General features: G+C 38.2%; 2 protein-coding genes across 2 annotated transcripts in view; one reads left to right on the top strand and one right to left on the bottom strand.

The window, feature by feature from the left end:
- The window catches only part of mybpc3 (myosin binding protein C3), a 33,957-nt gene extending 23,612 nt beyond the window's left edge, over positions 1-10,345 (top strand). The window contains exons 26-34 of the mRNA XM_081706513.1: positions 993-1,127; positions 1,816-1,983; positions 3,922-4,010; positions 4,973-5,168; positions 6,080-6,219; positions 7,587-7,746; positions 8,004-8,140; positions 8,401-8,587; positions 10,004-10,345. Coding sequence (XP_081562639.1) covers positions 993-1,127; positions 1,816-1,983; positions 3,922-4,010; positions 4,973-5,168; positions 6,080-6,219; positions 7,587-7,746; positions 8,004-8,140; positions 8,401-8,587; positions 10,004-10,035 — 1,244 coding nt within the window. The 3' untranslated portion in view covers positions 10,036-10,345. The remainder of the gene's footprint in view (positions 1-992; positions 1,128-1,815; positions 1,984-3,921; positions 4,011-4,972; positions 5,169-6,079; positions 6,220-7,586; positions 7,747-8,003; positions 8,141-8,400; positions 8,588-10,003) is intronic.
- Positions 10,346-12,677: 2,332 nt separating this feature from the next.
- Positions 12,678-19,488, bottom strand: lin7c (lin-7 homolog C (C. elegans)). The gene is made up of 5 exons (XM_027008942.3): positions 19,330-19,488; positions 18,067-18,185; positions 16,085-16,156; positions 15,514-15,723; positions 12,678-15,069 (listed from the first exon to the last, which is right to left on the bottom strand). The coding sequence occupies exons 1-5, from the start codon at positions 19,364-19,366 to the stop codon at positions 14,902-14,904; spliced, it is 606 nt and encodes a 201-aa protein (XP_026864743.3). The 5' UTR covers positions 19,367-19,488; the 3' UTR covers positions 12,678-14,901.
- Between the last annotated feature and the right edge of the window lie 2,638 nt (positions 19,489-22,126).

Below are 22,126 nucleotides of genomic sequence, written 5' to 3'. Positions count from 1 at the left end.
TCACAGCAGAGCCAACCTTACCAAACAAACAGATGCTAAAATTATTCGGAGGTTTTTTTGGTTAGTTCTGAAGGAAACAATAATGAATCTAACCAGGAGCAAACATGTCATGAGCATTTTTACAGTGTCAGGACAGTTTGCTGACTATTTGCAAACTATTTCTGTCCTGGGCACAGCATTGACAGTGCTGGTCGATATCTTCCAGGGGTTCTTACTGCCACTTGCCCAAGTTTAACTCATGCACATTCAAGCAATGACAGTAATGCTTAACTGTAATGGGCAGCTTGCCTGCAGGATAAGGTTAGAAATACCTCTCAATTTTATTGGTCCCATAGTTTCCATAGCTTCCATTGGTCCCATAGCTTGGTTCTCACACTGACTGGTGGAAGAGCAGGATAGAAAAGACCCAGGTGACAAGTCCTAATAAATCTATACGCCAAAGCCTTCTGTGTCTACCTTTGCTTTGGGGCATTGTAGCTTAGTAAAAGTGCAGTGGAAATCAGATTCCCCACTAAAAATACACCTCAGTATTGTTCTTGCTGTGAGCAAGTCTGATCTCCAACTATTGGTGTAAATCCGGAAATCACAAGTGACAAGACATATATAGTTTAAATGCACAGTACTGTTCCTTTCATTATGTTTTTACTAGAAAAAACACACTCGGCTACAGACTATAAAAATTATGAAAAAACAGAAGTCAGTATTCGTTATTTGATCATGAGGACACACTATCTTTGGTCTTCTATAGCTTTCGTAATTTACTTAGAGTTTCCATTAACTAGTACAATATATGTCTATCATTCTGTCTTTTTAAGGTTAAGGTAAATTTAGAGTAAGATATCTAATGTGTTTTTAAAATGAGGTTAAAGTGATAGCAAATGAACTGAAAAACTTTATTAATTATGATCAACCAGAACTATCCTAATGAAATGCTCCCAGTCTTCAGCATTTCCATCAAATTCACATGAAATGTTTCTGTCCATTTTCCTCAGCCCCTTCCAGTGAGCCCATTGGCTTGTGTGTGGATGACATCAGTGACACCACGGTTTCACTGAAATGGAGGACTCCAGAGAGAGTAGGCTCTGCTTCAATCGAGGGCTATGGTGTCGAGTACTGCATTGAAGGCTGTAAGTATGTATGTTTATCTGGGAACATTCATGGAATGAGACTTTTGGGGGTATGAATAAAAACAGGATCTATCAATAGTATGTCTTTATTATTTATGACACTCTAAAATGTAGGAAACATTTCTAAGGGTGCTTGAAGAACATATGTTATTTAAACAATTTAATTTAAAAAAAAAAGTACAAATCAGGAAAATTGTACTAGTAAATTCAATAAAAGATAAAATGCATTAATTCAGCATCTTTTTTTACTATTTTATATTATTTATCAACTTGATATTTTTATTTCTATATTTTTTTATTTCATTTCTCTCTCTCTCTCTCTCTCTCTCTCTCTCTCTCTCTCTCTCTCTCTCTATATATATATATATATATATATATATATATATATATATATATTACATATTTTATATGATCAATTTTTGAGTCAAGGCACTTTTGAGGAATGTCCTTTATATGATTATATCAACCTAAAATACTTTTGTCCCTGATAAGCTAGTGCTTATATCTTAAAAGCTTCAGAATTAAATGAACTCTAATATAGTACAGAATCGTTTTATCACACAATCCTGTATTATAGGCTTTTATTTGGCATTCTGTATGTACAATTGAACTAACGTGCCTCGTCTGTTCATTCCTATATACTATTTATTCACTTGGACCCCTGGCACTCTCCAACCCCCCAATCTAGCTGATGAATGGATCCCAGCATTCAAGGGCCTCACAGAGAGAACTTCTGTAGTCATACGTGACCTGCCCACAGGAGAGAAGATGCAGTTTCGTGTGCGGGCGTATAACGTGGCTGGTCCCAGCCCCGCTGCCACTCTGCCCCATGCCATCACTGTGCGCGAGATCATGCGTAAGTTCAGCATGTGCTGCTTTGTGACCACATCTGTTGTAAAAAGCGCTATATAAATTATTTTGACTCAGCACACACCGTACAGAAGCTGCGGGACATTTACTGAGAGTTGGCTTGACTATGTGGCATGACCTGATTTACAAATAATGGTTCACCAAACATCGCTGAATGACCTGATTTATAAATGCAGGTATGTTGTTTAGGGGTTCTGGCTTAATTCCAGATAATTTTTTTTCACTAAGAGAACCTTAAATATAGTGATTTATCTGTTGAAAATGTACATTTTGCATAACATACTGCCTATATATGGGAAATTAAACAATATTTTTATATTCCTAAATATTTCTAAGATTTATTTTTTTTTTATAGTTCTTGATTTTACTGATATAATGCATACAGTATATAGAATAAATAGACATTTTGGAAATAAATCTAAATATGGTACTCTAGTTTCCAAGCATCTGCTAAAATAAAACTTAATTACAGAGCTAGTGCACATAGAAAACAACTGCTATGACATGTTTCAACTGGCCGTTAGTACTGAATATTATAGGGCACTTTCCAAATGACTTTTCGTATTTTAATCTAATCATTCTATTTACAATCAACTTGTTGTTCCTAATCAGTGCCAGCTACTAGCTTTGGAAAACCATTGTCAGTAACAATATAGATATACAGATTTTGGTTAAAGCATAGATGCACTGCCTAAGACCTTAGGGTCTGAAAAAATCCTGCAGTTAACCCCCCTGACTGGAAGCACAGGAAGTGCCAAACTGTTTTCTATAACAAACTAATCCAATATAACAACTTTTCCACAAGTAGATTATAGATTTATTGCCTTTGCCTGATGACTTTTCCTGAATCAGGTGCTTGTAAACAATGAGTTGTGCAGCCCTGGGTTGAAATAAGCCACGAGTCATTGTCTATCTTTTTCCATAAACCATTTGAGTAAACCGCATCATTAGGCTTTGTAGTGTGGCTTTCTGATATCATCTTCCTGCCATTTCTTCTGATTTGCACTCAAGTGCTATGTTGTTTTGCTGCTCCTACATCAGTGGTGATGTTGACACTCGAGGTGACTGTTAACACCTCACTGGTGCCCCCTACATAGAACATGCTGGACGAAACACTTACAACGGCTAAGTCTGGAGGCAGTTCCTTTGACGAGGCCTGCGACTACAAGCATGGCCCTTTGTCTGCACACTGAAACCTAATGTAACACCTGTCATGGTAGAGAAGAGCTCATGAATAGATGATATATATTACACATTAATTGCCAATAAGATGGTGTACTGCACATTAATGGCCACAAAAGCAGAGCTGACAAATTAGCTCAAGTGATGTGTGAATGTTCAAACATTCATTTGTGATTAAAGCTGTATCGTGTATAACTACAAGAATTCTTACAGCACTGTGAACACAGGTGTGGCGAAGGTGAGATAGGCATCATGGATTTAGTTTCCAAACATCTCCAATCCCGTGCCTGCTGCTTTGGGAAGGCACGGAAAAGCAATATGGGGTTTATTTTAAGGAACACACACACACACACACACACACACACACACACACACACACACACACACACATTTTCCACTCACAGATAATACGTCAATTGCTTATCTACCAGAGATCCCTACTGGAAACTCGAGTCTGTTGTGCAACTATATGATAAAAAAAAAAAGATTAAAAAATTCCCAGTTGAGTGCTTCTGACTTTGATCAGACAGGCTTATCTTTTGAGTCTTTGTTCTTTCTTTTATACATGTTCATGACAACTGCTAAAACAGTTGCTCCTTTCAGTAACTCTACCAGTTTGTCATAATCATCATATTCATCATATGAAAACTTATATATATTCTTCCAAAATCGTAGTATCTGAGATTCTTCTTCTTGCAAACTCCATTACCCAGCTCTGACCTTTCTCTTTGCATTCAAACAGAGCGTCCTAAAATCTGGCTCCCTCGCAATCTCCGCCAAACACTCATGAAGAAAGTAGGGGAGACCATTAACGTGGTGATCCCTTTCCAGGTGAGCACCCGCCATCCCAGTTGTTCTACTCCAATGACCACATCCTCTGTATGTAGAACTGTGTCATTTTTAGCAAACCTAAATATTGTGCAATACAAAAGCTCATGTTGCTGTGGCCATAGCTGGTGTCCTGGCTGTCCTTTTTACACAGCCTTTGGCCTTCAACTGCAGTGTATTTAGCCAGACAGAAACTATACGCCATGCAGGCTTCCAGTCCTGTGTTTACGAGGGGGTCACTTAGGGCAGAATGGGCCCATGTTCTTTGTCTCCATAATACTATAATTACACAGTGCTGTGCGGCTGAAACTCGATGAGACGGGCTGTATACGGATGGCAGCTAGATAAATGTCAGTGACACAGATCCAAACAGCAGCTGTAAAGGTACCATGGGGAACTATGTTGCTCAGAAACAGTGGGTCATTTCACACACACTTACAATTAACCAGTAGGACACTGCTTTTCACATTCACATCATCATTGAGTTTAGAATTATTATCAGTAGAATCACTGTCACTGTGGAATGTGGGAGTGTTATTTGGCACAGAAAATGTATAGGCTATATAAGTTTAAGGGTTAAGGTTAATGGGTTGGTACAAGATTAATGGGTTTGTGGCTATTATATGGTTTCAAACCAGTTTCAAGGTATTAACCAAAAAGCAGCAGCTGATCAATACCTGTTGGTCAGTGGTCTAGTCCTGTGATGGAGACTGGCAGGCTTGACAGAACTTGACAGAATGCATACTGTAATCTTTGATTCTTTAAGTGAAGGCCTTAGACTTGAGTCTGCACGGCATCTGTTTCCTAGCTCTGTCCATTCATCATAGAATCATTTTAACACAGATTTTTAGATTTAGATAATGTTAAGTTACACACACAATCCACAGCTTCACAAAAACATCACATTGTCTTTATACATTTATACAACAGTTTAATTAGTCGTGGACTTCCACCATCTTCTCCAGGGGAAGCCAAGACCAATGGTGACCTGGATGAAAAACGGCGAGCCTCTCGACCCGAAGCAGGTGAGCGTGAGGAACAGCGACACAGACAGCATCTTCTTCATCAGAAAAACAGAACGCAGTGACTCGGGGGTATATGAACTCAAGGTGCAGATTGAGAATGTGGAGGATAAGGCCAGTGTGACCATTCAGGTTGTGGGTAAGTCTCTGCTCTAATATCCAATCACTTCAGAGATGGCACACTTTTCCTTCAAATGGTTTTCTCCACATAAATCCATGTATCTTTTGTTCAATCAATATCCTCTGAAATTGGATCTTTTTTTTTCCCCCCATTCATTTTTATTTCTACACAGATTGTTTCATGAATACGTGAATGTTCTGTTCAGTCCATATCCAATTGTATTCCCCCCCAAATAGACATGGGTTGTTTCATATAAAACATGGACTAAAATCATAATCTAATTTTCCATTTCTCGGTTGTAACACAAAAATGGGAATTACAAAGAATGAAAATCTAAAAAGGAACCCTTAATAAACTAATTTCATCAGCACACAAAGTTAAGAAAATATGAGGATTTGAAAGTTGAAAAAAATTAGCTAATAGACCTACTTGTAAAAGATGACATCATTGGAACCACATAGCTGTAATTGTTAAAATTAATTTTAAAAATCACTGTTTTGCAGGCTTTATATTTGTTTGGATAAACTGAATAACAGTTAGTTTAAATAATACAATTTGGCTGATGTTAAGCACTTGGTATAATCAAATAAAACTAAACATAAACTCCCAAAATAATTACTGCACTTGGAAAATATTCCAAAACATGATATTCACAATCCAGATTCTCCAGTGCAGGAATTTGTTTGTAAATTCATAACAATCTCTAATGTATCTGTATATTAAATTTAGAAAACAAGATGTTTTCATTATTTGTTTTTTAATTTCAAATCATATTGATTGAATAATATATATATATATATACATAAATTCGCATGCTGCTCATAAATCTGATGCAGTGGCTCTGAATGTCTAATAAAAAAGTGGAAAACTTCCAATTGTTATTAGTGTGTAGTGAATGGTGGTGCAGGTCCCTCCTTTCTCTCTGCCAGACCTGCCAGGGCCTCCTCAGAACCTGAAGCTGATGGATGTGTGGGGTTTTAACGTAGCATTGGAGTGGAAACCACCCAAGGACGATGGCAATTGTGACATAACTGGCTACACCATCCAAAAGGCTGACAAGAAGACCATGGTCAGTGCAAAATTGCACGACTTTAGTTTTTAGTTTATGTAGCAATGCTACATGAAGGCATTCAAAGTTGTGCAGTGGCATCAGTAGTTAGGTAGTGGTCACTGAGCAGTATCTTACTCTTTAAAGACTAGAATCTGGGGCTACTAATTCAGGCTAGAAGATACAGTAACAGTGACAATAATTCTGACAATATCTGTTTCATCCCAGCCAAGGTAAAGCTTGAGGTCATAGACGATAGATCCTGATCCTGGCCATCCTGCTGATTTCAACATAAATCTCCAGATTATGCAGATTAATTGGTCATTTCAGACTTAGATATTAGTGCTAAAAGTGACTTTGCAGTTGGCTTTAAAGGCTTTAGCCAGCTAAGCTCCCTGGACATGTCGCATAATTGCGCATGTATGTACACTATCCACAAAGGGGAGCTGGGCAGTGGAATAACACACCACTGGCTGCATGCATTGGATGCCTGTGTGTGAGAGAAGTAACACATTCACAGCATCTGGAGACCACAGCTCAAAAATGACCCCTACTCTCACTGCACTGTATCTGTGAGCTTCACACCTCTCCAGTGGCCTTGGCCCGATTTAAGAGCTGGCAGTACATTGCGCTTATCTCCCAATTGTTATATGGGGCCACGAACTTTGGTGGCTTAACAAAGAAGGATCCCATTACGTGTTTCACCACTCATCATTATTAAGCGCAATTTATTCCTCGCTGTGTGTCCAGGACAATGGGCTGAGGAGGCTGAGGATCATCGCGTTTCACAGGACAATATCTCAGTTAGAAATCAGAGATGCCCCCTCTGCTAAATATAAAAGCTCTTTAGGCCCCTGGTCTTGGAACATGTTCATAAGCTGCTATTTTATTCCTATCTTCCACTACTGTGGGCAATGTCGTGTTAATACCATTAGGCATCATAAAAGTGTATCGTGATACTGCAGCACCAGGCACCGACAATGACAGCTGTATAACTAGACATTTATGAAATGTGAAATCAAATATTCAAGGCATTATAAAATGTAGAATATGTTTATACAAATGACATGATGACAGATTAACAACTAAAATAGTATTTAGAGTTTTGGCTTTACATGCATGCTATGTAAATGCTGTTGGAAGACTTCAGTACCTCACCTGTACTGGGTCTGGGCATTGTTACTTATAACAACCTTATTTTTTTCCAGGTTTTGTCAATGCCAAACCCTGTGATGTAGAGCACATTTCTGCTATTGTATACCGGTCATGTGCATGTTCTCTGAAAGGATCGGCTGATTATATATGGTTTGCGAATGTGTTGGAGTCTCTGGAAGAAGTACTCACTCTGTGTGATGAGGATGTGTGTATGTACATGTTTGTTTGTACAGGAATGGTACACAGTTTATGAGCAGTATCGTCGCACTAACTGTGTGGTGTCTGACCTGATCATGGGGAACGAGTACATGTTCCGGGTGTTTTCTATGAACGTGGTAGGCCTGAGCCCAGAGCCCTGCACCTCTAAAAACAGTGCCTATATCCAGAAAACAGGTGAGAGGTGCTTGGCACAGCTCTCCAAACATATATCTCTCTTATAACATGGACATTTACCCACAAAGCGTAGTAAATAATCATATTTATAGCATTTAGCTGACACGTCTGTCCAAAGTTACTGAATACAACTTGGGCAAGGGAGTGTTAAGGGCTTTGCTAAAGGGCCCAACAGCGGCAACCTAGTGGTGCTGCAGCTTTTACTAGGCGAGTATCTTAACCACTATAGGCACTACGACATTATGTTCAATCTTTAGGTATGGAGTATAAGCCACCCTCCTACAAACAGCATGACTTCTCAGAGGCACCAAAGTTCACACATCCCCTGGTGAATCGCTCAGTCATTGCAGGGTATAATGCCACATTGAGCTGTTCTGTAAGAGGCATACCTAAGGTGAGTGTGTTTCACAAGTTTGCACCTTGACATAAAGGTCAAAGGGCATTATTTTGGCCCATGACCTCATCTTATAGCTAGTTTGAATGCACAAGCTGTTCTGCATGCTGAAGTAAAGGTGCTGAAGGCAGCACCTGTTATGGAATGCTACTGGCTAAAGAATACAATCTATACTTAAATCTGAAAACCCTGAAAGGGGTTTATTCTGGAACATGACCAGATTCCTGGAGTTTTAATACTCTCCACTTGTGTTTACTCAGCCCAAAATAACATGGTACAAGAACAAGATGGACATCTCGAACGAAGCCAAGTACCGCATGTTCAGCAAGCAGGGAATCCTGACCCTGGAGATTCGGAAGCCGTGCCCATTTGACGGAGGTGTGTACACATGTAAAGCAGTTAATGCCAGTGGAGAAGACGTGGTGGAGTGCAAGCTGGAGGTTCGGCGTAAGTATCTTAACCCTGCTTCACTTTGACACAGACATTGCTGTCTTATCTGCTTGATCCACAGCATATCCAAGCAGAATGTGAACTGTCACAGGCAGCAAACACAGACATCATAGGCAATGTTGTAGAGATCTGAGACTGATATCTCAAGGGTTAGTTTTCTACCTCTATCTGTTCCCATTTTACCATACTGTATAGCATTCAGGTATATATGAAGACAATGAACACATATGAGTGACAGCTGTTTATATGAACTGCACCTCATGTAACTGATTCAGTATGGAGATATGCTGGAAAAAGTTTCATTCCTATACAAATACCCCCCCCCCCCCAACAGAACCCCAACCTATTTGCATGTTGTTTTGTATTTCCTACAAGGCGGTCCCACCATGCCTAATGTAAGAGTAAACTATTAAGACTTTATTCTAACTCAGTTTCCCTCACTGATATTTGGAAGATGAAATTTAGTCTAAAACTTGTTCTAAATTATGTGGGAAACAATTCATTAGGCAGCTGGCTTTGTGTATTTATATCAATACATTCCAAAGAAACATGGAACATCCTGTCTTGTATCAAATGTCCTTGTTTCATTGGGGATTATTAACATTTTAAAACTGGACCTTAAGAAGTATCTTAGTTTACATTCCTAAGGCCCAGTATGGATCTCTGTCTAGAAATCCATAATTCTTGATGTGTGCCACACTGTAATCCTTCCTTCTTGCTGTTTTCTGTTTTTCTTCACTTTTCCTCATTGGCTCGTGCCAGCTCGTGAATAGATTCAGGTTTGTTCTATGTGAAATGTTGTGAAGGTAAGCCAACCACCACTATATAGCTGGTGCAATGATACAGTCTCTCTCCTTCACCAGTAGTTTTTGAAAATGCCCAAGATGTGAACAGCAATTTGTCTCAAACTGCTGCGGTTTCTTTATTGTCTACTAAATTAAACCAGATAAATAAACTGTGAATTCTGGACAATTAAACGATTCTTAGTTAACAAACATCAGTTATCTGATATGATGGCATCTGAAGTATATTATAAACAAGGCTCACATATTTGTAGTTTAATACTGTATTATGGTCAAGAGACATTTGTTACATAATGAAGTACAGTATGGGAGAAGTGTAACCTATCTTTAGTAATACTTACCCTTTATGTGTGTAGTTTCACACACACCTGAAAATCTAACATTTATGATTATCATGAAATATACAGCTTGCACAGCATGAAATTAATTTCAGTGAAGTGTTTTTCATAAATCATTGTGCTTGAAAGGAGTCATCTCCATATTCCACATTTATAATCCCCTTTGGAAAAATCAGCAATGTTAATTTTTATTTATGAATAATAAGTACTGCATTATTCATAAAATACATCTGTTTTCTTTGGGAATCAAGAACATTTTATGTCCTTTGCAGCTCAGGTCATGAAAGAGGATATCAAGAAGTGAGACACACAGCAGACTCGTCTCCAGGTTTGGACACAGTGGGACAAAAATGCTCCCATTTCAGTCTTCCAAACTCAAAGCTGAACTCAGGACATCAAAGGTCATACTGCAGAGTAGAAAGATTTAATTGTCGTTATTTGCTTGTTCACCCAAGTTCATGCCCGGATGCCCTATCTTACATGCATCATCAATGCTAGAAATGCATTGCTTAATCTTTTCACTCATCAGCTTTGCTTATTGTTGTGCTCATTTCATTTCGCTGAGGTGGTTGATCATTGTGGAGTCTAATTACCAGTAAACACCATGTGCTTCACTCTGTTAGTTTTATGTGGACTTTTCTTTCTTGCATCTTCAAATGTGTTGTTATGTAATTTAATTAAACATCCGTCATCTGACTGAGTTCAAGAATGACCAGGCAGTATCTGAACACATGTGCTTCAAGTTTAATGCTCAGCTCATAATCATCTTTTATTTTCAATAAAAAAAGGGGCCTTTATATGTATCTAGTGGTATCTGAAATAGCACTTGTAGCATGGTTACAGTACTAACCCAGAGTTCTATAAATGCTGATCCATCAAATAAGAATTATACTCCTGATGTACTAATACTAGACTGGTCATGGGTTATAGCCCACACGGAAGCACCACCGATCGAACAAGCTCAACATATTAATGCACAAAGCCTGTGGAAAGCCAAACATGTCCATACACAGAGTGCATTGGCAAGTATGAATAGCATGCTGTGCCCGCATGGCGCGATATATCTGGAATTGTCCCACATGAGTGATCTAATGACTGACAGAGCACCCAGACATGGGTGCCCTGAAGGACCGTGTCAGAATTAGAGATGGCAACTGTTCCCTATTTAAAAGAGTAGATGAATGATGACCTGTTGTGGTATTTTGCAATATCACAATGGAACAGAACTGAGGTCTGATCACTGTAATAGGCTCATGTGCTGTTTCCAAGTCCAATCTTATAATGTAGGAAATTAGATCTCTCTTTTTGTAAGAACTTCAAAATATAGCCCCCTCCCAAACACTGAAAATAGAGAACAATTATACAAAATTTGTCAACCCATTAAGAGTGCAATTGGTATAACAAAGAGTGACTTCACTGCAATAAATCCTACTATTTTAGCTGTGAGAAAAGATATTTTAAAAAATGGGCTGAAAGGATGAAGGCGAGATGTACTGCTGAGCATTGGTATGGGTCATGGCCCAAAGAGGTTTGGGATGCATCATCAGTAAAAATACACCTCAGCTCAGATCTGCAATACTACTTACCACTTCATTCGTCAGTTCTTCAGCATGTTGTTGCCTTGGCAACATTTCTGATGAGCACAGTAGTGCTTTCATTGGGCATGATGCAATTTGGATTTTGCAATCAAAGTTGAAAGCAACCTGACATGAAAAACTGCACTTCCTGTTGTAAATTATCCAATTGAATAACTATGCTTGGACATACAGATACTCAAGACTGTAAAAACACTGACAAAGACTTAGGGAGGGGGTTGGACCTCAGCAACAGACCCGACTGGCAGACTGGCAACAAGCCTATTCCTCATTATTAATACAGTTCAGAGTTTTCACACATTATCTAGACTGGCATTTCTGCATACGTTACTAATAGACCTCTGGGGTGTAGCAAGGTTGTGCTCAGATACACAAGACTGTAATCTGTACTAACAAATTACTTGTGGTATCTGTGACCTTTGTGGCTGGGTGTATGGGTGACAACTGTAGCCTTCTGTTTTAGTACTGCGATGTCAAATTTACCATTCTTAGAATATGAAAATAGTTCCAAGGAACAGGGAATATATCGGTCTCATCTCACTTTACTTTGTAATGTATTTTTATCCCAGCATTGGAAAGGTATTTTCTTTAACTTGGAAGGGGCAGCCAAAAAAATACTACACATGCAATCTGTAACTGCAGAAACCAAGTGTATCCTATTTTAAATCTTAATTTTATTTTGTTCAAAAATGATGTAGTTTAAGATCTCATGACATTAATTTGATTAGTGTACTCTTAAAGTGCCCTCTAGTGTTAAGGGCTTTTAAAATAAACCTCGCAAAACAAGTAGGACAAATGTAGAAATATTTTGTGCAGCAACTGAAATTCAGGAGAAGCTCATGCCCACATTCCTGAAACTTCACCTGCATTGCTAACTTCCTCTCTCTAATTTTATATATATATATATATATATATATATATATATATATATATATATATATATATATATATACACATACATACATACATACATACATACATACACACCTCTCTCTCTCTCCCATCTTTTCTTTCTGCTCTCTGTAGTGAACGTTTCCAACTTCCTGACTCCTACACTCATACTCTTATCTTGATTCTTTTAGTGCAACCCAGAAGCCAGACAGAACTCTAGCCCACATTCCCCAAGTTTTTTACCCCATCCGCCCCAAGTTCTTTATAGATTCCACAATCACCCCATATACTTTACCATCAGCTGAAGCTGTGGTGTGCAATCACAAACAGCAAGTATGATTCTCTGAAGTATGGAGGGCATCTGATCAGTTAGATCACACATTAAAAAACACAGTTTGTGCAAAGTAGCTCAGACCAGCAACTCTGCCATTCATAAATAACAGAAAACAAACACAGAGGCCAATATTCCTCTGTAATTTATTTTGTGCAGCTTCAAACTGCATTACTTTGAAGTAATGCTAAGAAATAATCCTTTGTAATTCTATACATCCACATTAAATGTAACTCACCAGGACAGAATTGTTAAATGATACAATATAACATTAGGTTCATTTAAGTAACAGTCCCAAACTAGCATACAGGACATTAAACATGATATCAAATACTATTCATAAAGGCTGAAAGTTTGGTCTTTGTACTCGAAAATGAAGGGACAGTGTACTCAAAAAAGCAATACAAATCATTCCTTGGAAAAAACCTCATGAAAAAAAAATTGTTTATCAAAAAGGGGAGCAATATCAGAAGAAAATGTGATTACAAAAATAGTAGTCCCCCCAAAAGTGGACAGTGATGAGGAGTGAATAATGGTCAAAGGGTTGGGGAGGTGGTGGGAGGGTTAAAGGAGCAAGTCTTATTGCTTTAGTGGCATAACAGGTTGTAAAATGTTACATCATGGAAAGGTAGAGAAGGAGAAATACAAACTGAGCTCTTTGAAAACTTCAGAGAACAAAAGTGTTCAATCCATCCCTTTCACAAACTTTTTAAAGAACACTTTCAAAAAGGTTTCAACCACATGATTACCTCTTGCGCAAGAGATCAGACCGTCCTTTCTCCCAACCCCTCCTTTCTCTGAGAGATCAGACCGTCCTTTCTCCCAACCCCTCCTTTCTCTGAGAGATCAGACCGTCCTTTCTCCCAACCCCTCCTTTCTCTGAGAGATCAGACCGTCCTTTCTCCCAACCCCTCCTTTCTCTGAGAGATCAGACCGTCCTTTCTCCCAACCCCTCCTTTCTCCAAGCACCAAAGCATCACTGAGCTCTCGATGATTCATGAGCATCTAGAATTAGAAACGTGCTAAATATTTCATGAGACACAGAGAAAAATAGACAGCTTTTTTTCTCAGCTTGTTAGACACCGAAAATACCTACATTTCAGGTTAAAAATACATCTTGAGCTTTGCATTTTTTAATTTTGAAATGAGTACAAGGAGAAAGTTAAGTGTGAAGCTACTCAGTCCTCACTGCATCAGGATATTAGTATGTTGTAAAAAAAAAAAAAAATATTCCACTTAATGAACGAGGAAACTCGAAAGATAAATGAGAAACTACAAACCCTCTCAAAAAATACTGAAGCTCACTATGATTTCTTAAAGTACCGACTAAAGTGGGAACAACAACAAAAAAATAAACCTAAATTACTGCACGCACACAGCTATATTGTGTTCTAAATTGCAAAACCAAAAAAACACCTTTATGTAATCAAACCTTTCATGAAGGGCTGGCTTCGTGCTTAATAACTGCTTGGCCAATTTTGCTATTGGGGGGAAAGGTTAGAGCTTCTATAGTATCCTGCATTCTAATGTTTTCTTGCTGCTTCATGACCATGTATGACGGTGAGCTTAAATGGGATTTTTGTTCTAAAAGCACTATTCCTGCTAGAAAACTAGGACAAAAGTAATAAAAACAGGGCATCCCCTACAAACTGTTCTAAGGATGCAGTCACTACAGTGACGCACAAAAAGAGCTTCATGAAGATGACAAAGGTCAAGCATCATCAGACTCGATTAAACAGAGATTCACTTTTTGGTCACCTCTCTCTCAGATGAGTGATTAAGATCTTATAAAAATGTAACAAAAAATAAATAGTGGAATAAAAAACCTCAAACATTTTTCCAGTTGAAAATAAGAAAATTATTTAGATTTTTGTAAGCAAGCATATGAAGTCATACAGCCACAATCAAGAACAACTGTTCCTTACATTTTCCTTACCTCTTGAGGCACCTTTAGCTTGTTCTTGACAACCCACTTAAATCTCAAGAGCAGATCATAGTGAGTGTCCCCTTGCAATTCTGACTAATCAATGTCCAATAGATAGTACAGGCTGAGTAATGCACGTAGTGTACACAATTACACAACGCATGTCTATGTGTGTGTGTAAAAAAACCCAAGTAGTGTTCATGCCACAAGAAAATTACTGAAAATTACAAGGTCATGAGGGTCTAGAAAATTCCAGAAAAGGAGCAAAAGAAGTGCCTTATATGTAGCCAATCCCTGGGTAGAGGAAGAGAGCAAGTGCAGACAAACAAAGAGAGAAAGGGAGAGCACGAGAGAGAGAGGGAGAGAGCGCGAGAGAGAGAGAGAGAGAGAGAGAAAGAAAAAGAATATGGGAGCCACAGGCAGATTACCCTACTGTGGGTAGTTGTTCTGTTGCCTGCGTTTAGCAGATCGCATCTTTTCAAACCGGGATTCCATCTCTTCCAGCACTTTAGGCGTGTAGCGGACCACCAGCTTGACTGTGCCTTGAGCTGCCTTTAAAAGCTCTACTGCCTTTTCATGGTGCTCCCCTTCCACACTCTGAGAAAGACAGAAAGGAATGGAGGAAGCGCAAAAGCAAAAAAGGATGTGTGAGATTAAAACCCGTCTGCTAAAATTAACCAGACTGAGAAGTGGCAACAATTTAGAAAAAGACTTCTCAGTATTACAAACTTTAAGGTGTTCATAAAGGTCTAGATAAACCAGATTTTGCACCAATGTGCCATTGATTTGATGGGGCAACTTACATGATCTTCACATTTAAATATGTAATTATATGCACTAACATATCAACAGAACAAATGATCCAATAAATGTGGCTTATTAGCAAACTATAAACAATAGTAATAAACGAGATTGGTTATGTCAAAACAGCATCCTTATTTCTACCAGGAATAAACACAGCATTCAATTGCGAGGTACTGTGCTCCAAACTTTGAGAGCTACATTACTAATGCTCAAACCAGATTCATGCAGCCTACGTACTACTCCATTAACAGAAAGCAGCTGGTCTCCCCTCTTCAGGCCACCGTGGCGGTCGGCGATGCCGCCAGGGATGATACGGGAGATGTAGATCGGAGAGTTCTGCTCTTTTCCTCCCATGATATTGAAGCCCAGGCCCTCCTCGGTCTTCGGGAGCTCCACCACTCGGGGGTGGGAATGGCCCTCGCTGGCTGCAAACGCTGCCACTGTGGCCTGTGTAAGAGGAGCAGGCAGGGAGAGTTAGCTCCGAGTCCTCGGCTAGTGGCATGCAGAGCCACAGGTTAATAGTGCATTAGCAGAAAGTGGGGCTGGGCGAGGTTAAGTTCAGCAGAGGATTTTACAAAAATGAATGGCCAAGAGCAATTTCTACAGATTCCCCTTTACATCTCAAGCAAAGACACAAAGTGATATAACCTACATCTTAAATACAGAATACGTAGTTCACACAGTGATTTCTGACCACTATGATATTTTAGAATCACATTTAAAATCACATTTAGAAATGGTCATTTTCCATTTTTGATAAAAATTCCACTCCCCAACTCAAAAAAAAGAAAGAAAGAAAACCGTTTACCTTTGCCGTAGCATTGGCTCTGACTTCTGGGCTGCTGTTAATGTCCACCGTCTCATACACATGCTCATAAACCTATGTGCATGATACAAAGGCATAAATATGGGAAGAATAAAAACCTCAAACAATATGCTGTAACCTGCTGTAACCTTCTGCCACCATGCTCAAATGAATCTAAAATAGTTTTTCTTTTGTTCACCAGTTTAAATAAATAACACTCAGACTGCATGGAATGCACACATATACTATTATTTTGCCATATACTGCAGTTGTGATCTTGCATCATGCTCAAGCACACTGGTCAACTCTATGTGGCAGGATTAAAAACTGGCCTGTTATAATTTACACCAAATGTTTGTTGGATTATAGGAATGCTGTGACTCATCAAGATACTGACAGATCACTCATCTGGGACATCTATGGATTTAGTCAAGATGCTCACATAAAAATGCGATTTATTAAAAGGGCTCATTTTGACATTGCAGTCTTTAGCGGTATGCATAGTGAACAGGCCAATTTTGCAGTATTGATTAACAATGTATTGTGCAGCTGTAAAGAACACTTGCAGCAGTACTCAAGTTTCAGAAGAAACTGTCTGATATAGGTCAGAAGCCTACTCAAAGCATTTGTAGAACTAAATCTAATCTAGTATCTGTTACTCGTATAACTCAAATCCAGTATCCAATTCGATCCGAGTTTCACACTCCTTCTTTGATACGCTTCTTGAAAGATTACCAGAGCTGATCTTGCATAACTGGACAGGAGAAAAGAGTCAGCTCTAAGTGGAGAGCACTGTTATTCAGTGAGTCTCAGTAACTTATGTTCTTATCAACTACTGAGGCATAACTCTTCAATTGCAGATCATCTGCATTAGAATAGCTCAAATTAGACTATTTGTTAAGGAAAAAAATATGCACATGGGTGGCCCAAGTCGGGACGAAAAAAGCCACACAGTCACACTGTTTTTTATATGAGAAAGATCTAAGGGATACAACAAAATTACCTTTCCCCAGGTGTAAATGTGCTAATGGGTATCCAGAGTTTAAAGTGTTTGTATAAATTTGGGATATTACTGGAGTGATAAACTTGCTGTCTCAGTTACTTACAGAAAGCTATTTTACAGCCCTACAGAGACGTGTGAATACATACCTACTGCTGATCTTAAAGCTGCTGAGTGTTTATATACATGAGATTGGGTGACAGTTCCAGTAACCCAAATTAGGCTATCAACAGAATTCAGACATATAAGAAGGATGGTGGTGGATAATAGACTTAAAAGAAAGTGAGCTCATCTTTTCCAGAGCATCACACAGTTTTTGGCCTCTAGAGGTTGAGGGGGAAAGGAGATGACAGATGACAAAGCAGCAGGGTAGAACCAATTCAGCTGCCAGCAAAGTCATAGGCTCACTACATGGCAGTAGCACTTTCCATCTGAGGCCCTGTATCCATGACAGGAAGGAAGAAACAGCGATGGCTGAAAACATCAATTTTATCCATTATCTATAAAGCTTTTTTTTTTTTTTAATTAAAACAACATAAATGTGGTAAAGACCTTAATATTCATATATATATATATACGCAGAGAAAAGTCACTAGTGTTTAAGTGACTACTTCTGAACTTCTTTTAGCTGAACTAGAATGATCTGTTTTTTTTAAGCACAGGTAGGTTTACTGTGCAACATATTAAGGTGAAAAATTAGAAGCAAAGCTGTAATACAGGTTAGCCAGTGATGTATCATTTAGGGTAACTCTCCACTGAACAAAGCAATGCAATAACTATTACAGACAGCATAGATAAAATATAACCAACCCCTTACAAAATTTGGAAAAAAAAACCATCTTGCATATTACTTAACCTTTTGAATGACATCACAAAATTTAAACATGATAAGAATTGTCATGGATTCCAGAGAAGTGTAAATTCCAAAAAGTCAAAATGGGAGATAAAAAGTGACAGTGACCCTGCACTATATATGTCAACTTACCTCCCGTACAGCATTGCAGAACTCGCTTTGCAAAACCCTTTGCAGCGCTTGCAGCTTCTGGGGTGGTACTTCCCCTGTTCTCTGGAGCTTGTCCAGCAACTCGATGGCACGAGAGATGTCTGTGAAGGGAAGGTGTCCGTGAGGCAAGACGGTACCACCGGCTAGGCCTAAAGCTTTTGACTTGCACTATCAGGAGATTCCAGGTTTGGCATGGAACACTAGTCACGATTTCTTTTGAAAGGCTGCAACTGCCGTGTAATGTTGTGCTTTTTAAAAATGTTATCTGAGGCAATTTACAACACATCATCAGTCACGTTGCCAAACCCATTCTGATTGGCACTTCAAGATGATCTAGGTCTTCTGTCAAGCAGCACCTTGCAAACCAAGTACAAATGAACTACATTAAATGCACCTCTCTCCAGTTCTGGCTCCAGTGCAAACCTTCTTCGCTAACTACATAATCACAGCTGGCTACACATCGGATCCGCAGGCTGTCAAACATGCCACTCCTCGCCAACATAACATAACATAAGGTGTTAAATCATATATCGAATGGGTGTTCCGTGAAGACAATACACTGTACAATTACCGTGTTATTTAAACAATACATTTTAGAGACGAACGTTAAGATGTAGTCCAGTATGTAAATATTATTTTTGTTATGTTAAGTTACATACGGACTCACTAGCTAAACCAGATTCCTCGCATGTTCAGCTACCTGTCAAATAAAACTGGATTCTGACTCTCAACACTGTAGCTTAGCTACTCACCCCCAAAACCATTTAAAGTCAATAAACCATTCAGCACTGTTAAACTAAACTAATGTTAAAGGTTAACTAAAACTAACTAACTAACTAATAATTTCTTCGATAAACAACCTTTAAAAATCTATTACTGGGTTAGCTAGCCTTAACTCAGATAGACCTGCGCCGCTAGCTAACCACAAAAGGTTACTGCATAGCTAGCTGGCTAACGGCACCCCATAATTCTAGTAGACTCGACAGCTAGCTAGCTAGCTAGCTAACATTTTTACCACAAGGATAAGCCACTTGACACGCTTTAGTAAAAGGGTAAACCTAGGTTAGCTAAACAGCAGGCGGCTTAAATTAAAAACATTAGTGGAGATATAAGAGTTAACGTTCGCTGCATCGGGACAGCTAGCTAACTAACAACAATTTCACATCAGTGTCCGAGGTCTGTTTTCAACTAAAACGTGTGCTTAATGAGGTTAAATTGAATTCTGCGATGCGATGCGCTATTTACCCCTTTCTAGTCGCACAGGTTCCCCCAACGAGGCCATTGTAGCCCGGGATATTCCACTTTTAGTTGGGAAATGCTCAATCCCAGTAATGCCGTCTCTCGCCTTCCAGTTAGGTTAGCTATGTTTGTAGCTAGGGCTAAACACATGCTAATGCAGAGATTAATCTTAGGAGGATCCTCTCTGCGTACGATATGCGCATATGAATCCATAATTCCTCCTTTGTGGGAGAGCTTGACATTAGAAACACATTTCTAATATTACAGATCTCATCATAGGTGTGGTGCGGTAATGAGCAGAAACAAGTAAAATAGTTTTAGTTTCTGTAGATATTTTAATATCGCGAAAAAAATAGATAGGTTTCGTTATCGTAAGCCATGTATGCAGACCAAGGCACAGTGGCCTGTGTTGCTGGCTTTCTATTAGTTCGCATTACCATCTACTGGCCGTGAGGCATAATTACAGAATTAGTCTTATTCGGTATGCAACTAACGGATTCATTACACTTTCAGCTATAGCCTGTAGTATGTCACTAGCTATATTATTATTAGGTGACTGGATATTACTAGTAGTAGTTCTATAATAATAATAATAATAATAATAATAATAATAATAATAATAATAATAATAATAATAATAAAAATAATAATAATAATAGCTTTATTTGAAGTACTTTCAATATATTTATGAATTGTAGCTCAAGTGCTGCACAGGCATAATCTAAAGACAAACATTTTAACAAAGAAGACTATAGCACTATAAATATTAGCTCTCAGTTGGGAAGGACTCAATGTCTGATGATATATGACTTTAATGCCATGAAGTGCCGTATAATTCGGATAGGGACACACAGAGTGGCCTACTTTTGTGGCAAATGGGACAGGGCCCTTCTGAGTCTTACCAAGCAGTGCTTTGAATTGGAGACAATTTGAACCTTTCCAAAATAACTCAGACATTAGGTAGGATTCTTCTACTGAAATGGCTATTGGCCTATCTAAAATGAATGTAAAGAAATTCAGGTCATAGCAGTAAAGAAAGTGACACATGGGTTAATAGTATGTTTGAAGTTTTATTTTTAAAATGCTCATTTTCTATGATGTCCTTTATCTCCTAGGTTTGTATAACACCATAAAACTATTAGTTGTAATAGTCGCAAAATGCCTTGATTATAAAGAGTCTAACATTGTGTTGCAAAGTAAAAAAAATGCAAGCCAGTGAGATGGTAATAAGTCAGCCAAAAAGAGTATTGTTGTTTGTGCACTATACAGTCTGTCTCTTATTTATAAATTATGAACTGGACATCCATAGTGTAGATATTGGAAGCACACGCTCTTATATTATGAATATAGACTTTATTAGAGAACATCACTATAGCTTTTTGACTGAATGCAATTTCCACTGAGATCCTGAAAAAAAAATGAATATGGCCTGCCACATTATGCTGACACATCATCATCTATGAGTGGAAGCAGGTGTGGACCTAGGCCTGTGCAGTCCCACAGATGGAGCAGATATTAAATGCTGTATCTGAGTATTGATCCTTGAGTATTGTATCTGAGTATGCACTGATCCCTTTTTCTCAGACAAAGATCATCTCAGAGCAATGGCATTGGTAGAATATGACCAGTGACTGGATGGCTTTCATTTCCACGCTCACAGCAGTCCTTACCTGAATATTCCGTCACGTGCCTTCTCCGTTGGGCCAAGACGAAGGATGTCAATGGCAGCACATGTGAGAGGAGGACATGAGAGCAGGTGCTGCTTTGCATGTTCACACCGGCTTTAACATGGGGTTGTTTATTTATAAAAAAAATATTAATTTATGTTTATTTTCACTAAAAATCTTTCAACATTTTCTTTTTTTCAACATTTTTTTTTTCGCTTATTACTCTTATCATATATATATATATATATATATATATATATATATATATATATATATATTTTTTTTTTTTTTTTTTTTTTTTGCTGCTGTTGTTTAAGCACTTTAAAGCCTTACAGAGATTTCAAATCTAGTTCAAGGTTAAACTAAAGGCTAAACCTTTTCGATGACTAAGTTAGTTAGTCTAGGATTAGCTGCAATCTGTAACTAGAACTAGGAAACAGGTTCCTTTTAAAGGGTAATGTAGATACTAAATGGAGGATAATTCTATCTTCTCCAAAGTCTGTTCTGATTTTTAAACCTGCAAAGGGAGAGCTCAAACTTTATTGACATTGGTTTGGTTTTTCAGTTGCCTATAGTCATTTTTATTTCTTCAAATATTTCAATTTAATATTGCAAACAACTTCACAACATACAAAATGAATTATATTAATCAGAACATGTCAATGAATAGATTTTATAAGATATATATATATATATATATATATATATATATATATATATATATATATATATATAAATAATTCTTTATATATTTTTCTTTCATTTCGTGGGGATAAAAAAATAAACAGCAAAGCTTTGACAACAGCACCTTGACATAGTATGTAATTCCAACATTACCTTGAGTAGTTTAGAATAGGAAACAGATAAAGTACTTTGAGGAGGATGTCCTGTCACTGCTGAGAATGTAAACAGAATGTTTTGGTTGGAATAGTTTCCTTGTTTTCCAAAAGTGGACAGTTTTGTTTTTTTTTTCTTTTTTTTCAATTCACAACTGAAGCAGCATGCAAGTTGTTTTTTTTCTCTTATATAATTCTCCCTCTTTGCTCTCCTCCCCTCATCACGTGAGCTCTTGGCAACGTAAAAAAACCACAACGTCTTGAGGAATGTGATATAGTAATTTAAACTGGGCGCAAATG

The sequence above is a fragment of the Electrophorus electricus genome, chromosome 23 (genome assembly GCF_041902795.1).
Source record: "Electrophorus electricus isolate QZ-2024a chromosome 23, ASM4190279v1, whole genome shotgun sequence".
Lineage (NCBI taxonomy): Eukaryota > Metazoa > Chordata > Actinopteri > Gymnotiformes > Gymnotidae > Electrophorus > Electrophorus electricus.
This window is presented reverse-complemented; position numbering and strand designations above follow the sequence as displayed.

Excerpts from the sequence above, each read along its gene's own strand:
- lin7c (XM_027008942.3), bottom strand. The coding sequence starts at position 19,366 with ATGGCCTCGTTGGGGGAACCTGTGCGACTAGAAAGGG. Across the intron at positions 16,157-18,066 it reads TCTGCAATGCTGTACGGGAG|GTTTATGAGCATGTGTATGA; the intron begins GTAAGTTGACAT and ends TCATGCACATAG. Across the intron at positions 15,724-16,084 it reads GAGCCAATGCTACGGCAAAG|GCCACAGTGGCAGCGTTTGC; the intron begins GTAAACGGTTTT and ends CCTCTTACACAG.